Here is a 17,367-nt window from a genome sequence, read left to right on the forward strand (position 1 = left end):
AGCCTTCAACTAGCATCAATCCTATCTCACACTTTTGAGTGCTGTGCATGCTGTGATTATAAGCATGCATCGTCATGTTCTACTCTCTGGCATTCTCAAAGCACTTTTGGAGAAAAATCTGAGATTCTAGGCTGAGAAGGCAGAGGGTTCTCTGATCAAGCAAGATGGATGGAATCAGACATGTCCTCCTCTCCAGTGGCTGAGAGCAGAGGGACTCCATGGAGTATGGTCTTTGTGTATCCAAGGGACATCCCCACCCCACTCCCCCACATACCCAACATACCTAGAATGGGCACTGTGGGACACAGGGTACCTTACAATCCTGTGTGACATGCAAAGAATGGTCTCCTGGCCAAGGGAAACTCATATTGGGAGCAGATCTTTAATTTTCATTTCCCATGATAATTCTGGACTGGCCGGCCAAGGCCTTCAGGAGCTGACCTGTTCTGTGTACAGCCTCAACCTGTGGAAACTGGACTTGACTCTCACACTGCTGAGCACATACATCACCTGAGGGAGTCTAGGAAAGGCATCTGCAGTTTCTGGGGGAAACTTGCTTTTCACAGGTATGGACTTAACGAAGGTGTCCTGCTACCGCAGGAGCAGGCGATCCACTGCTCAAACATCGCTTTCCTTCCTGTTAAAGGGCTCTGGTGCCTTTTATAAGGTCACAAAGGAAGCACACACTGGCATTGGCAGTCACCAAGGCAAGGGAAATTTGAGGTTCAGGGAAGAAATTCCAGCTGGCTTGTGACCAGGGTTCTGTGCTCAGGCACTAAGTGCTGAGCAGATGGTCTCCAATACACAGAGCAGTGGTGGCTTGTCACCAGGACTCCACACTGCTCACCAGCTTCCTGTACACCAACAGGAAGGACCATAGTTTCTATCAATGACCAACGGATGAATCGGACTAGGTTAGGATGCTCTTTGGCCTCTGCAGATGCCTACACATCCAGAAACATTCCAGGTTAGAATTCAGGCTGACAGCCTGGACCTGTTCTCCATGGAGAGCACAAATCTGCAGACTGTGTGTGAGGGCCGTTTAGCCACTGAAAGCCTATGTGATGTGGCGGGCTGCGCTTCACTCATCTCAGGGCTTCCTGTCACCCTCGAGGGTGCTGTATAGTAATACAGCAATGGAGGATTTAGATGTGCATGCAGTGTATGGCTTCTGCCCCTGAACTACGACAGAGGTGGGCTTGCATTTTGTGGAAGAAGAGGCATGGGTTCCCTGTCTCAATTCTAACTAACACACTTATTTCCCATCTGCCCAGACAATGTGGATTTGTGTGCTAGTGAAGGCTGTGCCGTGCCAGCCTCCTTCAAGGGTCTGTAGCCCTCTGGGCAGGTAGCTCTCCATTCTCTCAATGTAGCACATGCTGTTCTTAGAGGGAAAGACAGGGCTCAGACCAACTGGTCTGCTCAGCTGGCACTTTTTCTGTGAGGCTCCCTGTATCCTCCTGTTCTCTGTAGGACTCAGTACTCTAGCCAGAGCAGACCCTCCTTTAAGTGAGGCAACTCACTAAACCTCATTAACAACACTATAATCAGGTCCCAGAGGAACCTGGGACAAGTCTCACTCCTTACCTGGAGCTCCTCCCAGCTCTTTTCACTTGCCCCCCATCCTAAACCTCTCCCTCCTGGGGGCTGGGCTTCGCTTCCCCTCCCCTAGTTTCTCTTCCCTATCATAACTTAGCCATTTTGATCATCTCTAGGCTCCTGGCTGGCTCCTCCCCTGGATCTGTCTTGGTCCACTCTCTCCAACAACCCTCCTCTCATGGCCCACTTCCATCTTCTGTGCTCTCCCTCATATCTACAGGAAACCTTCCGACTGTACCAAGGGGCAATCATGTCCTCATTTCTCGTCCACCTTCCACTACAGAGCCTGGAAGCAGCACACCTGTGGCTTCTCCTGAGCTACACTCATTTCTGTTTCTTTAAGTGTGTTTGCTGCTTTAGTTTATCACACGTCTGTAAAATATCTGTGTTCCTACAAAAACATGTTTAAGAGGACGAGACGCTCATCTGAGGCACACTAGGAAACATGACCAGAGGGAGCCTCTCCTCTAAAGTAAAGGGCTCCCTGTAAGGGAAGGTTCTGATACTAATGTCTCGTTCCCTACTAGGTTCGGAATTTGTCACTAAAGAAGGCTGAGAACCAATTACTGGGCAGAGGTACAGATGGGACTTCTGGGTCCCAGGAGGAACAGGCAGAGGCAAGGAAGGAGGGAGGTTTTCCTGCTTTCTGCCATGCTTTGAAGGAAAAGGGACACAGCAACCATGTAAGACCTTGGGGGCAGCTCCGGCCTTCGGCCTTCTCTCCAGGCAGGTGAACAAAGATGTTTGACAGGGACTACGTGGAAAAAGCCACTAAGATTAGGGCAGGAGAAGAAGGAGAGATAATAAATTGGTAAGGGCACACCCTTCCTGGTGGTGGTTATCTGTGCCCCACAACGGTGCCTAGCAGGCAAGTTTTAAAGTAATAAAGCTGTGTGTCATGGCTGAGAGCAATCCGAGCTAAGCCAGGTGGGACAAAAGGGAGCCTGAGGGGCTGGCAGTGCAGCAGCTCCTGGGCAAGGTGGACCTGGGCTTGCCTGTCTGTCTGTCTGTCTGTCTATCTGTCTGTTGCTTTTTACGTTTTGGTTTTTTTTTTTTTTTTTGATTCACCAGGTTTGTTTTAGTACCTACTAATCAATTATTTAAAAATTTACCAAAATTACATTTATATACAAAGTTACTTAATACAGGGACCGTGGTTTTTAAAACGACACACACCAGGTTCTGCAGTTCCTGCCCAGCAGCCACCCGCAGCCGAGACTGCCTCGGAGAAAACCATGCAAACTCTTGGCTTCCTCATCTGTAACTGCAGAGATGGAAGACGGTTTGCGTAGCCTCGTCCTTCCCATGGTAGCGTTCTAAAGCCCTGTGGTTAATCCGCAAGGGACTCACAAGTGTTCTCCTTCAGTTTACTCGCCTAGGACGGCATCACACACTGTGCTCACAGTAGTGCTTCACTGGCTGCAGCCGGAAAAACACAAGAGGGACCAACAGCTTGCCAAAACTAAAATCTCACAACTACCAATTAACAACTTAGGAAAATATTGTGATATTATTTGTCAATACTGTATATAGTAATGTATACAATAAACACATATGGGGGGAGACAAATGCATTCAGTAAAACCTGCTTACGTTCTTCTTTGCTTTATTTTCCTTGACAGGGTCTCACTATGTAGCTCTGGCTGTCTTGGAACTCAGAGGTCAGCCTCCCAAGTACAGGGCTCAAAGGCATGGGACACTACATCTGCATACTGTCATTTAAAGACTTAGAAAAACTAATCTGGGAGGAGTGGCTCCTAAATGTAATTCCAGTCCTCAGGAGGCAAAGGCCAAGTGGACAAGGCCAAACTCAAGGCCATCTTGGGCTCCATAGTAAATTCCAAGATAGCTAGCTACAGCTACACGTCCAGACCCTATCTCAAAACCAATTAACAGAAAGAGCTGAGGAAGTACAATTAAGTACTCATGGAGATGGCACTAAAATGTTGATATAAAAAGAATTGGTTAGGTACGGCCACTTTGGAAATCACAAGGACACTTGCTCAACTAGTGGAACAACTTCTATTCTCTATAGCCAGAAACAGGAAACAACCTAGATGCCCTTCAACTGAAGAGCGTGTGGTTCATTTACACAATGGAATATTACTCAGCTGCTAAAAAAAAAAACAATGACATCATGAAATTTACAAGCAAATGGATGAAACTAGAAAGAACTAATCATCCTGAGTGAGGTAACCCAGACCCAGAAAGACAAACATGGTACGTACTCATTTCTATGGTATATGCTCACTGTAAGGTAAATGGCAATAATACTAAGGCCCACAGACCCAGAGAGGCTAAGTCACAAGGAGGGCTTAAGAGAAGACTGTGAACCTCCCTGGGAAGGGGAACTCGAACTAACATCATGGGTGCAGGGGTGGGGTGGGAGGAGTATGGACAGAGGGAGGGAGAACTGACAACTGGAAGTGGGGGCCTCTAAGGAGTGAGCTACAAACCCAGTGCAATGGAAACCCCCAGAGATCTGCAACACCAGCCAAGGGCCCCAGCAATGCGGGATACAGAACCTGAAATGGCCATGGCCTGTAACCCGGCAAGGCTTCCAGGGGAGGGACTGGAACACCAACCCAGCCACATAGCCATCGACCTACAATGTGCCCTGCCCACAAGATGTGCTGGGGTAAGGGCGGGCACAAAAATTGTGGGAGTAGCTAACCAATGACTGGTCCAGTTGAGACCCATGCCATGAGAACGAGCCCACTCCTGACACTGCCTGACAGGCCAGGAACTAAAGGCTGGAGAGACCTAGGATAGAACCAAACGTGACTGAAAAAAGAAAAGAAAAAAAAAATCAATGAAATGATTCCTAAAATTCTGCTATACTCAGATTGGTGCCTAACCCAGTTGTCGTCAGAGAAGCTCCCTCCAGCAGTTGATAGAAATAGCCAAACATGGGGGCAGAATAAACAACCTGGGCTCCTAGAGGCTCACAGACACAGGAACGACAATCAGGGAGCCTGCATGGGGCTGCCCTGCACATAGGCCCTCTGCACATAGGAGACAGCTGTGTAGCTTGGTCTTCTTGTGGGACCCCAGAAGTGGGAGCAGGGGCTGCCTCTAACACGTATGCCTGCTCCTGGGACCCTTTCCTCCTGTTGGGTTGCCTCCTCCAACCTAAAGACGGGGGAGGTGCCTAGTCTTACTTCAACTTAATATGCCATGTTTGGCTGATAGCCATGGGAAGCCTGCCCTTTTATGATTTAATAAAGCTTCAAAAATTGAAATTTGCTTTTAGAGCTTCCATATCATTTGTTGCAACTTTTCCAGGAGTTGAAACAACAATTCAACAAATTGCCAGGCTGAAAAGTTCCTAGGGATCATCTCGTTCAGTTGCTTTTCAATAGAAGAACTAAAAAGCAGGCTATACTCATTCTATAAACCAACCTGTTGCAGAAAAAGTATTTGTTAAGCCATGTGGAAAATCATAGAGCCAATTCTGCCAAAGATAATGTTTTATTAAATCCCTCCCTAAATGTTTTTCTCTTAGAATAACCTGTAACATACAGATGTCTTACCAGCAACATGAAGAATTTGGTGGGCAGAGGTACAGAACATATTACAGGTAATGAGTTAATAACACCCTCCTACTACACACTTGTGCAGTCACAGACCCACAAGCATTGAGGTGACAACTTACTAAGCAGTTAGACAGTCTTTCAGTGCAGAATTCTCTTTCCGGCATTTTAATACCATAAGGATCCCAGAGTCCTTGCAACATCTGGTAAAATCTGAAATAAAAAAAAATTACATTAACATGATTTTTAAAGTTCTAACAGCCTCTCACTTAGAATCCATTGTCCATAGTGTATACATTCCATGGTGGATTAAACACATGTACACTGCTGAAGGGCAGACTGCAAGTATTGCAGAAAGCGATCTGAGAAGAGGACTTGTAAGATCAAAGCAGGAGAGACACACTGACCACAGCGACCTCACCATAGGATTTCCAGTGGGACAAGAATGCATCCCAAGGGAAATAAGTAACAAGATGTGGTGGTTAGAGGAAAATGGCCCCACAGGCCCACAGGCAGTGGCACTAGTAGGAGGCATGGCCTTGTTAGAGGAAATATATCCCCGGGGTGGGCTTTAAGCTTTCAACTGCTCAAGTGAGGCCCAGTGTCTTGCTCCTCCTGCTGCTTGCTGATCTGGATGTAGAACTCTTAGCTCCTCCAGCACCATGGCTGCCTGCATGCTGCCGTGTTTCCCACCATGATGATAATGGACTAAATCTCTGAACCTTTAAGCCAGCCCCAATTACATGTTTTCCTTGTAAAAGTTTGTGTGGTCAAATTTTCGTTACAGCAATAGAAACCCTAAGACAGAAATTGGTACCAGGGGTGGGTTATTGCTATGACAGGCATGACCGTGTTTGGAGGAATATAGACTTTGTGACTTTCGTTAGGAAAACAGCTGGATGCTTTAAGTGGGCCTTAATGGGCCATACTAGTGGGAGCACGGAAGACAGCAGTGCTGAGGGTGATCTGAACTGTGGGGCCTGGATCAAAAGGTTTCAGATTCAGAGTGACTGTGTGGCCTAGAGACTATTCTTGGGATATTTTGGCAGCTTTCTGCCCTTGTCCATAAAATCTACCTGATGCTAAATAGAAGAGTTATAGCTTAACAGCAGAGAAGATTTCTAGACACCTTAGTATTGACTGTACTGCTTGGTTATTAGTGAAAAGAAGCAAACTAAGCAAGAAGAAATACAAGATGCATAGTTTGAGGAGAAAGAGGTACCAGGAACTATAAACAGATTAGAAAGAAGCCTGATGCTAGATGGAATATCGGAGAGCAAGAACGTACCCAACTAAGCTTCAAATCTGTGAAAAGGAATAAAGAGAAGTAAAAGGGAATTAAAAAAGAAATCAGGGCCTGGCATGGTGGTGTGCACCTTTAATCCCAGCACTCCAGAGGCAGAGGCAGGAAAATCTTTGAGTTCAAGGTCAGCCTGATCAACAGAGAAAGTTCCAGGACAGCCAAGCTTAGGCAGTGAAGGAAACCATCAAAACCAGAAAGCTGGTGAAGCTGTGACTGAATGAGAAGCCTGTGTTCTGGCTCCAGGAAGCAGCAGAACTTGGCAGTTCAGCCTATGGTTCAGGCTCTAGAGTGAAGGACAGAAGAAAGGGCTGGTGGAATCTCCCTCCACAGCTAAGGAAAGTCACTGAGGCCAGGTCTGTGTCAGGGTGTTGCTGCATGGAGGCCTAGAGAGGCCGCTCTGCCAAGCCTGGATTGCCTTTGAGACCCCAAGATGTTGGAGATGGCAGAGTGGTAGAATACCTGCCAAGGAGCAACGCCAACAGGAGTGGAACCAGCCCAAGAGAAGTGTGCTGCAGTCAACCAGGCTAAAAAGAGTTGGAGATCTAAAGAGCCTTTTGATATCAGACATGGAGATGCAGAGTTTGGAGTTCGCCCAGCTGTCTTTCAGTCTTGTTTGATCCAGTATTTCCTCATTATGTTCTCTTTCTTCCCTTTTGGAATGGCAATGTATATCCTGTGCCATTATATGTTGAAAGCATGTGATCTGATTTTTCATTTTGATTTTATAGGAGATTGCAGTTAAGAGACTGTATGAGCCTCCATGACTTTAAACTTTGAAACAGTGCTGTAACTGTGATAGACCCTGGAACTTTTGAAGTCAGGCTATGATACAAGCCTGTGGAAGCCAGAGAGGGGAATGTGGTGGTTTGAATAGAAATAGACCCCACAGGGCCATATTTAGTGATACTATTAAGAGATGTGGCCGTCACTGGGGAGGTGGGGGGGTGAAGGTTTCAGATGCTCAAGTGTCATTCTCTTCCTGCTGCCTGCTGATCGGATGTAGACCACTCAGCTTCTTCTCCAGCATCATGTCTGACTGTATGGTGTCATGCTTCCCGCCATAAGGACAGTAGACTAAGTCTCTGAACCTCTAAGCTAGCCCCGATTAAATGTTTTCCTTATAAGAGTTGTGGTATGGTATCTCTTTAAAGCTACCGAAACCTTAACTAAGACAGAAGTTAAAACATCCCCAGACCCAGGTATCTGCATCCATCTGTTTCTTCCCAGCACACGGGAGAGCTGAGGACTTCCCCCTGCTGGCAGCACAGCCTCCCTTTCTGAGATCCCTGCAATGTGCTTTAAAGTCTAGTACCAGGGAGGGCTCTCATTCTTCTCAAGTCCTAAATGCCATAAAAATCGCAAACAGTCCTCCGTTCCGTCTCCTTCTGTGACCATACCAGCCGCACTGCACTTTCAGTCTCTGGTGCCATCATCCACCCACAGCCAATGGACACTGGCTGACACTTGCGTTGGATCAGACCCAGTCCCCCCAGTCCTCCCCACAGGCCAATGTGCAATGTGCTCTGCCCCATATCTTAGCAGTTATCCTCCTAACTGTCAGGGCTACTCTGTGGCTACTGCCATTCAAGCAGTTTTAGGCTCTGCTGTCAAGTATCCAGCAATTAACACTCAGGTGTTAAACATGACACCAGCCTCACCAAGAAGCTGTCGGGTACAGCCTCAATGCTTTGAGAGTTTGTGTAATATAAATTACCAAGGTTCCATCTTCCCTTGAGCCATGTGCTGCATTCTAATCACTAAAGAATCTAAGTCACACATAACTAGATTAAAGCACGAAGGCCATTTCAGGAATCTCTATAGAGCTACATACCTATAATATGTGACAAAATATTTTTATATCACAGCAACCAGAAATAACTGAAATAAATGTGTACAAAACTTACTAGGAGGGATTTGGCCAAAACTAGAGCCCCACAGCAGACACACCTGAATCTACCAGAGCAGGACAGCTAGAAAGGAGCAAGGGTCAGAGATGAGATGAACTTAAGCAGTGCATAGGATGTGATCCCATGCAGAGTTATCTCTTATGCTCCATCACAGAAGAGTGAGTGGTCTTTAGGTCTCTGCCCTCCATCCCAACTCCACCTGTTTAATCTGACCATTATCCATTATTTCCTTCACCCCAATGTCAAGTGTTTGTTCACTATACAGAAGAGCTGTGCTAAGTCGAACCCAGTGAGTTTTGTGCCCTTTGGCGAAGGACTTCCATCTCAAAACACAAAGCAGACAAGGCTAGCCCATTATCAGTAGACACACAGGGCATGAATGTGGATATCAAAACAGCCTTCACTTCTTATTTTGAAACGCCTACTTTTCTTATGTGTCTATTTTTGTACTTGGAGCACTGTGTTAAGATATGATCAAAAATAGAAAAAGACATGGCAGTCCTCAAAGGGAATGTGTCCATAAAATTAACACAAAACTGACCACTTGACTATAGGGTTCTTAAAGAGAAATGCCATGTTCAAGAGTGGTGATTAAAAGTAAGCTAGACACCTCTTCCCTGTGCCCTACTGTGACCTCATCACACCTGCAACCTTCACTGTGCCCTACTGTGACCTCATCACACTTATGCCAAATGGCTAGAAGAAACATCATTGCCAAACTGAGTTCTGCCTAAAGAAAGCAGGCTAGCTGGCAAATACCAAGGACTTTTTGGAAAATACAGCAGCTACTATCAAAAGTTTAACTCATAATTTTAACAAATCCAACATTCTACTGCCTTAGTTCAGCACAGAACACATAGGCACTACATTGTTTAAATATCCATTTCCCCAAAATTAATGGAAGTGCACTAAGCTGGAAACTGGCAGAAGCAGTGTTTCTGTGTTCCCCTCATGAAGAGGTGCTGTCCAGGGTCCTCGTCGCCCAAATCTCTTCTGGAGGAACTGTAACTTACCTGAAGCCTCAACTTGTTTTTTTTTTTTTTTTTTTTTTTTTTTTTTTTTCCTCAACTTGTTTTATAACATGATTTTAATGAGAGTCTTTCTTTCCTCCTGCATTAGCATAGCATATAATCATGTAAAATTAATGTTGATAATACTGCCAACCGACTGTAAAATGATACTCTGGAATTCAGTCTTAAAAATAAAGAGCTTCCACCTATCAGTTTTCTGTGAAATGTTAAAGAGCTGCATGCCCAATTCTATTAATCTTTGAATATTAATAAAACCATAAAAACTATACAAATAGGACCCAAAAAAGAACTAAAAATTAGTAACTATTAAAGTAAATTATACAGGAGATAAAGGACTGAAGGAGCTGAAGGGGTTTGCAACCCATAGGAAGAACAACAATATCAACCAACCAGACCACCCCACAGAGCTCCCAGAGACTAAACCACCAACCAAAGACTACACATGAAGGGACCTATGGCTCCAGCCGCATGTATCAGAGGATGGCCTTGTAAGATATCAATGGGAGGAGAGGCCCTTGGTCCTGGGAAGGCTTGATTCCCTAGTTTAGGGGAATGTCAGGGTGGGGAGGTGGGACTTGATGGGTGGGTGAGGGAGCACCCTCATAGAAGCAGGGGGAGGAAGGATGGGATTGGAGGTTTCCAGAGGGGAAACTGGGAAAGAGCTAACATTTGAAGCATAAATAAATAAAATATCCAATAAAAAGAACTACAAAACTTAAATTTCATTTAGTTAAACTTATGTTAAGGTGATTCAGCTACACATGAACAATGAGAGACTAAGTTGTTCTAAAGGTTAGTGGGATGTGCATTCAAGACATTCTTTCTTTCAGTAAAATACCAAGAACATGAAAATCCTTTAATCTCAGTACTCAGAAAGCAGAGGCAGGCAGATCTCTGTAAGTCTAAAGTCAGCCTGGTATATAAAGCAAGTTTCAGGACAGCCAGGGCTACATAGAACCTGTGTCTAAAAACAAAAGAAAACATTGAAATCCACATATTTGTACAGCCTTCATTTCTCTCAAATAAATTACCTAGTATCAAACTATACCATACTACTGATGAGACAGTTTAATAGCCACCAAAAATAAAATAGCATCAGATGCCTCAACTCCTGAGTCTATATCCTATTGTGGAAAATTCTCTTAAATATTTCTAAACATTTTAAGCAAGAATTTTACACATTAAAAAATGTCTGCTCCTGTGAACTTGGTCTTCATGTGGGTTCCGAACAACTGGAGCAGGAACTGTCCAAAAGCTGCTGCCTGTCTGTGGGATATGTTCTTTTAGCTGGGCTGCCTTGTCTGGCCTCAGTGGGAGAGGATGCACATAGCCTCACGGAGACTTGAAGTCCCCAGGGGCCCCCACCTGCTCAGAGAAGGTATTGTGGGAGCGGGTAACTGGGAGAGGGCAGTGAGCAGGATGCAAAGTGAATAAGAAAATAATAATAGCAATGATGACAATGATGATTGTTATTATTAAAATGGCTTCTCCAAAGTCACTACAATGAGCTCTTATTTCCATTTCATTTACTTTCCCGGTGACCCAGTGAATTTTGACTAGAGTCCCTGCCATGAGCACGGGTGAAGGGCTATCGGTAGGAACCACCGGTGGCGGACACTTCCATTGTCTACTTGAAAAGGCCAGTGAGTAAACTCACACATGCGTTAATGAAGCCTCTCTTTTCCTGTCATGAGCTTCTCATAGGAGCCACACAAAACGATAACTCTGCACTTTAGATCTAAGTGCAGTATGAGCACATTGTACTAGAGTCATGGATGCATTCGTCCTTCCACAATGCCAAACCATTATGTTAAAGAATGATGACACATTCACAAGCTACATCATCAGTATATTGACTGCACTTGCCAAGTGGTCCCAATTTCCCTTGATAGCTGGCTGATGAGAGATTAATTTCGATCTTAATTACTAATATTAACTCTCAGATCACACATCATATAGTAATTATATCTCTTTGGGTGTGTGTATGTGGTGGGTTACAAAAGGGTTAAAGAGGAGACAGAGTCCAAAGAGGTGGACACAGATACCAACAATCTAAGGGTCACAGAGGGTAGTTAGATTATTAAACAAATCAGCTGGAAAGCCAGTCAGGGCCTCAGGATGGAGTGAAGCTGCAGAGGTGAGGTATATTAGGAGCCTGGAGACCAGCCCTGGACACACACAGAACACACAGACACACAGGGCACTGTAAGGCCTGTCAGGTGGCATGGTCCCAGCTAAGCTGGCACACAGGCTTCCGTCTCCATTCCGTTAAGAGTTCTCTTTGTAGAATGCACGAGGTGCTGCAGCTTTCCACGTCTCAGGTGCTCAGGAAGTTCTTGGTCTGGAGTGTCGGTAATGCCTGTGTGGCCACGAGGTCTTCAGGAATGAGTTGTTACCAAGCTGTACTTCACAGATGACAGGTGCCGGGACCTGCATTCACAATGGCATGCAGAGTCATCCTTTCTCTGTGTTTGCGCTTCAAATGGAGCCAAATGCTGCTCTGTGAGATGGGGTCGCCAGAGACACTGCCTGAAGCCAATGTCCCACACCATTTGGAGGACTCAGTGCAATGCAGGGGAGTCAGATCTCAGCCAAGTGCTACGAGAACTTGAAAGGAAGGTATGAGAACGGCCCAGTGTGGCCAGCAAACAAACACCCGAGCACCTGCCTCTTTTAAAGGGCGCTCAAATGGAGTGGCCATAACCAGCACGAATGATGAGGGGTGGAGGACTGAGAAAGTAGCCAGGAAGAAAGTCAGGGAATCGGTTTCTTCCATTTTCCTTACATATCCTATTTTGGGGCCTGACAAGCAGTCTACTCACAAAGCAGGATGGTCACAAGCTGCTTTTAAACAGGACGGGGTCTGTAACAAGAGAGGTCTCAAGACTAACCACAGAAGCAGGTCCATTCACCTCTTACTAAAATAACCATTACATGCATCTTTCTTTTTTTTTTTTCTCTTATTTTTTTTATTACGTATTTTCCTCAATTACATTTCCAATGCTAGCCCAAAAGTCTCCCACACCCTCCCCCCCCCACTCCCCTATCCACCCATTCCCATTTTTTTGGCCCTGGCGTTCCCCTGTACTGGGGCATATAAAGTTTGCCTGTCCACATGCATCTTTCTTAAAGTACGTTATTCTGTGGATAACCATAAAAGGAATATTATTATAGACATCCATTAAAGGGATAACATGTTGATAGTCATTTCCTATCTTCTTGAAACAAAAGATGTATCCTTTATCAACATCAGGTCTAACTCTTATATCACCTGCCAAAACACAAATACTACACCACAAAATAGCACACCATGACAAACAGCACACTGAGAGGCGTTGGTCTTCACGGTTCTCTTCTTTTCATTTTTGAGGGGTGTTAACCATCCTCAGCTTGCTGGGCTCAAATTACCTCCTGCCTTTACTCCACCCCGGAACTGAGACTCGAGCAGGGGTGGCTCAAAGCACCGGCAGCCCCGGGACCTAAGGATGTCGGTAAACTGCACTAGGGCAGGCTGCAGCCTGTTACTGCTCAGGACACCGCACAAAGCAGCTGTGGGAGAGCAGGCAGGGACAGAGGGAAGCTGACAGGCTAGGGAACAGGACCGGAAGAACGGCTGGTCTGGGGGTTGGTACTCTGTAAGCATGGAACAACGAGTTAACTTAGAAAAAGAAAAGGGAGGAATGGAACTAGAGGCTAGGAGAGAAGGAAGTGGCAGCTGGGCTGAGGGGCTGGCATGAGGAAGCCAGCCATCTCCCCATGTGCTTCCTCTCCACGGCTCTCCTCTGTTTAGCAACAATTGGGGGAACCCGAGACTCACTAAGAACCCCCATTCATCACCTTCCTTCCAAGGCTGTCTCCAATGTATAGCTCCATTCCCTTAAATACTAATTGTTCTCAGCTACAAACTTAGAAAATGTCCTTGTCGTGAAATGTATGTCTACATAGTCACGTCAAGCGAAAAGTATCATTTCGGGGGGGAAAAGACTCAAAAGTCGCACTGTAGCTTCCCTCTAACCTCACACGGTCACACCAACGGCCAGAATGAAAACTCTGACGACAGCGTGTGCTACCCTCCTGGTAAACAGATCTAAATTCTCAGTTTTGAAAGGAAAAAAAAAAAAAAAAAAAAGAGGGGAAGGGGCTAAAAGACACGGTGGCATAAAATTAATTAGCCAGTAATAAGTGCACTGTCCCTGGTTAACAAGGCAAATCGATCCTCTCCGTTCCGGCTGCAGTTTATTTAAAGGCTCCGATGTTACTACTTAAGATCAGGTCCTACGGAGGTGTCATCTCACCATTTATATTTTCACAACACTTATGATATTGCTATCACACCCTTAAAATAAATGAAAAGCCCATGCCACATTTCAGACCAACAAAATGCTACTGACTCTATTTTTATTTCAGGAAATAAACATTAAAATGATTCTGTACTGCTCACTTCTTTCAATGTTGCACAGTTAAATGAAACGATGTAGGTTTTCTCATCTTATGTTACAAGTTACTGCAGACGTAGGTATTTAATCACTCGGCTTTAAAATTTAGCTCTAGTCTAGACAATGTATTACAAAAACCATGACAACAAAAGCATTTTTGACAAAATTATTATGCTTTTAATTTTCTATTAAATTATGATTTATTATCATTCTACACTTTAAAGATTAGTCTGTGTATAGAATGAATTTAGTGGTGCATTTAATGAGACAAGAAGCTAGAAGGATGAACAAAAGATCATTCTGTACTGTAGAGCATGAGCTGTTTGACAATCCCAGCACTGCCCGACAGAAAGCTTCGCTCTAGATTGATCACGGCTCAGTTAACAGCACTGAATATCTAATACCTCCAACTCAATTAATTCTCACCTGATTAACATCAGACTGATATTCAAACTAAATCATCTCTCCAGTCAAGTAGAAATCAATATTTCTGATCTTACTTTTAAATTACAATACGAAATAAAATGCATGCATCTTCAATATGCCAAGGGTGGCTTTCCTAGTCTACCATGGCGTGGGTAACACAGTTGATTAAAGTATTATTCTAATTTGAGCACCACTATGCAGCAGGCTCTGATTAATCTGAACACAGAGACAGGGTAAAGTAATTAAATATATCTTACACAGGACAAATAGAAAATTGACATAAAATAAACTTGACTTCTTTAAAACAAACCTTGCTGTTTATCAGCTCAAGTAGTTAAGAATATAGTTTTATTAGAGATTAATTACGCTCAGAAAAAAAGACACGTCAGGCATATTTATAATGGGCTAAGAAAGAGTGGCTCTTCTCTGGTCATATTCTTTCTCTGACTATCCTCTCTGGAAGTCAGGCACATACCTGAAAACAAGCCAATTATTTCTAAGGGACCTTTCCAGACAGAAGAAAACATAGTGCCCCAACCTTGTTGAGTAGAGAAGTCACTAAACCCCCATAGAAAATCCTTCCGCATCTGTAACTGTTACTATAAAAAGACGGTAGAATTGACTTGGCCCTTCATTTCCTTTAAATTTACCATGAAGACAAACTACGAAGCCTAATTATTTGCTGTGTTAATTGACCAGAAGTGACAATTTTGCTTGTTAGCAAAATCAAAACTTTAGAAGAAAATTAGAAAATCTTAAAATTTTTAGAATGAAAATTGTACTTAAATTGTATTTTCTAGGGTGGAAAATAATACAGTTTCAAGTAATATAAATCAAAATTCTGCTGTACATACAACACAGATATATAACGTCATGTTACAATGTAACAATGGTATACATGTTATATATAAAATCTTATATATAATGTAAAAACATATATTTTTGTTTCTAACTTCACAAACTTATATTTGTAGATGGAGGAGTTTAAAGAACCAAAAAAATAAATAAATAAATAAATAAACTTTACATTTGTATTCTACTGAATAGTCTATCAAACAGTATGAATAAAAATGGTGAAATAATTAGTTAAAATTCTATTGAGACACTTCCAGTGTTAGACTATGGACTAATTATGTGGTCCACACGTGCAAGCATACAGCATGATGTTATGATCTACCTAGTCAAGAGTCAATGCCAAGGAGAGTCTTGAAGACTTAAAGACACTACAGAGAAATATTTTGCTTTCATTCTGTTTTATTAAGAACTTTACTTAAATACTAAAAGATGAACCATAAGATATACTTCATCTCTTCAAATATTTAACTGTTTTGCCACAGAATAGAGGTAGAAAAAGTAGCTATCACAAAGTCTGGTTTGTTAGACTCCACAAAGAATATTTTTTAATTTTAAACCAGAATGTCAACAGGGTCGATTGAAATGAAGAGAAATAAATTAATGCTAAATACCTACTAAGGAAGTTTTGTTTATGGAAATGAATAATTCAGCGTTTCACAACTAAATTCAAGCAGCAGCTGCTTTGCTGGCATTAACCTAAAAACGTACAAACTCGAGCACCACAGAACCATCATGGTGTTCAGGTCAAACTCGAGCAGCACAGAACCATCATGGTGTTCAGGTCACACTGAGGATGGCACTTCCTAGCCTTCTGGGGGTGGGGGGGTAGAGTATTCCAGTTACAGTCCTAACCAGCTAACCACTTAAGGAGCCTCACTCAGCACTATCATTTTCATGGGAAGACTCTGGTGCATGCTCCTGAACTGAATCGATGCATAATTTCTGGCCTGTTACATCTTATAACAGCTGGGAAGAGAGACGAACCCGGGTTTCTAACAATCTGTCCCTGATCTACTTGGTCCTGGATTTTATTGTAATTCCAAAACAAGCCCTAGACTGACTGCCTCTCAATCCAAGGCACCTTCAGTTTGTCTCCTATTCATCAAAAGAGCAAAGAAGTGGCCCCAAGTTAGCCTAGTGAAGAGACCCTGCACCGTTACTCTCTTTGCATAACCCTCCTAGACCTGTAGTTCTTACCTGTGAGCCTCACTGGGTATAAAAACGTGGGAAGTTCACAGAGTTACACGAGTACCCAAAATCAATCTGATGTCGTCATAACAAAACACCAACAGTCACAATAGAAACGAGGTCCTGTGCTTATGGAATTTTTGATTTAGGTTTATCTGCTGTATACGGAAACTAAAGCCTGCTACGCTTTACTGACCATAAAAATATGGTAGACTGGCCTGGCAGTGATGGTACACACCTTCAATCCCAGTACTTGTGATGCAGAGGCAAGTGGATCTCTGTGAGTTCAAGGCCAGCCTAGTCTACAAAGTGAGTCCAGGATAGCCAGGGCTACACAGGCACCTCATCTAACATCTGTCTTATTTTTGTAATGAAAACATTTTTCTCTACTTCATTTGGTTTTATGAGACAGTCTGACTACATCACCCATGTTGGCCTGAACCTTGTTGTGGGGTCCCTGGTCTTCTTATCCTTCTTATCCTTTTCAAATTCTACATTCTTAACTCATTCCTTTGTTAACTACATACTGAGCATATGTCTTCATCAAGCTGTATTCTAGCTGTTTGGAACGTATGCATAAAGCAAAGCAGAGCCCCGTCATTTGAAGCTTATTGTCAAAGGCAGATAAGAAGTGCAACCCCGTGGACTGTTAAGTGATTTAAGAGGGACAGTGGGAGACGGGGTTGTGGGAGCAATGTGATGCATTTTCAGTAGGGCTGTCAAGTTAGGACCCTCTGAGGGAACTGTGAGAGGAAAAACTTAGAAGGAAGGAAACCAACAAGATAATTTCATAGCCCATAATACCGAAAAGTCTAATTCTGTGCATGGCAATCCAAAAGAAAAAAGAAAAAATTACAGAGAAAATGGGCATCAAGAAAGAATCACAGTAGATGAGCCTAGACGTTTGCTGAGCATAGCCCAGGCCACTTTCCCGACCATTCAAAAGGCCCAGCTGATACTGCTAATAACACCTCGGCCACTCCCTGGGAACCAGCCAGGATCTGAGTTCTAGAGCTACAGTGAAAGTCAAAGATGAAGACATAAGACTTCCATTAAAAATACCACACGGTCAGCCCTGAGACCACACACA

The 17,367-nt window shown here is 43.7% G+C and overlaps 1 protein-coding gene and 1 long non-coding RNA gene across 4 annotated transcripts in view; one reads left to right on the forward strand and one right to left on the reverse strand.

Moving 5' to 3' along the window:
- Cmc1 (COX assembly mitochondrial protein 1) overlaps window positions 1–17,367 on the reverse strand; it is an 86,214-nt gene that overhangs the window by 5,886 nt on the left and 62,961 nt on the right. For all 3 annotated transcript variants that reach the window (XM_030244530.1, XM_011242996.3, NM_026442.3), the window contains one exon: window positions 5,254–5,344. In XM_030244530.1, coding sequence (XP_030100390.1) covers window positions 5,254–5,344 — 91 coding nt within the window. The remainder of the gene's footprint in view (window positions 1–5,253; window positions 5,345–17,367) is intronic.
- On the forward strand, window positions 3,783–13,513 carry Gm51660. Its single transcript, XR_003948090.1, has 2 exons — window positions 3,783–3,818; window positions 5,104–13,513. It is a non-coding gene; the product is annotated as a predicted gene, 51660 (long non-coding RNA).

This window comes from Mus musculus, chromosome 9 (genome assembly GCF_000001635.26).
Source record: "Mus musculus strain C57BL/6J chromosome 9, GRCm38.p6 C57BL/6J".
Classification (NCBI taxonomy): domain Eukaryota; kingdom Metazoa; phylum Chordata; class Mammalia; order Rodentia; family Muridae; genus Mus; species Mus musculus.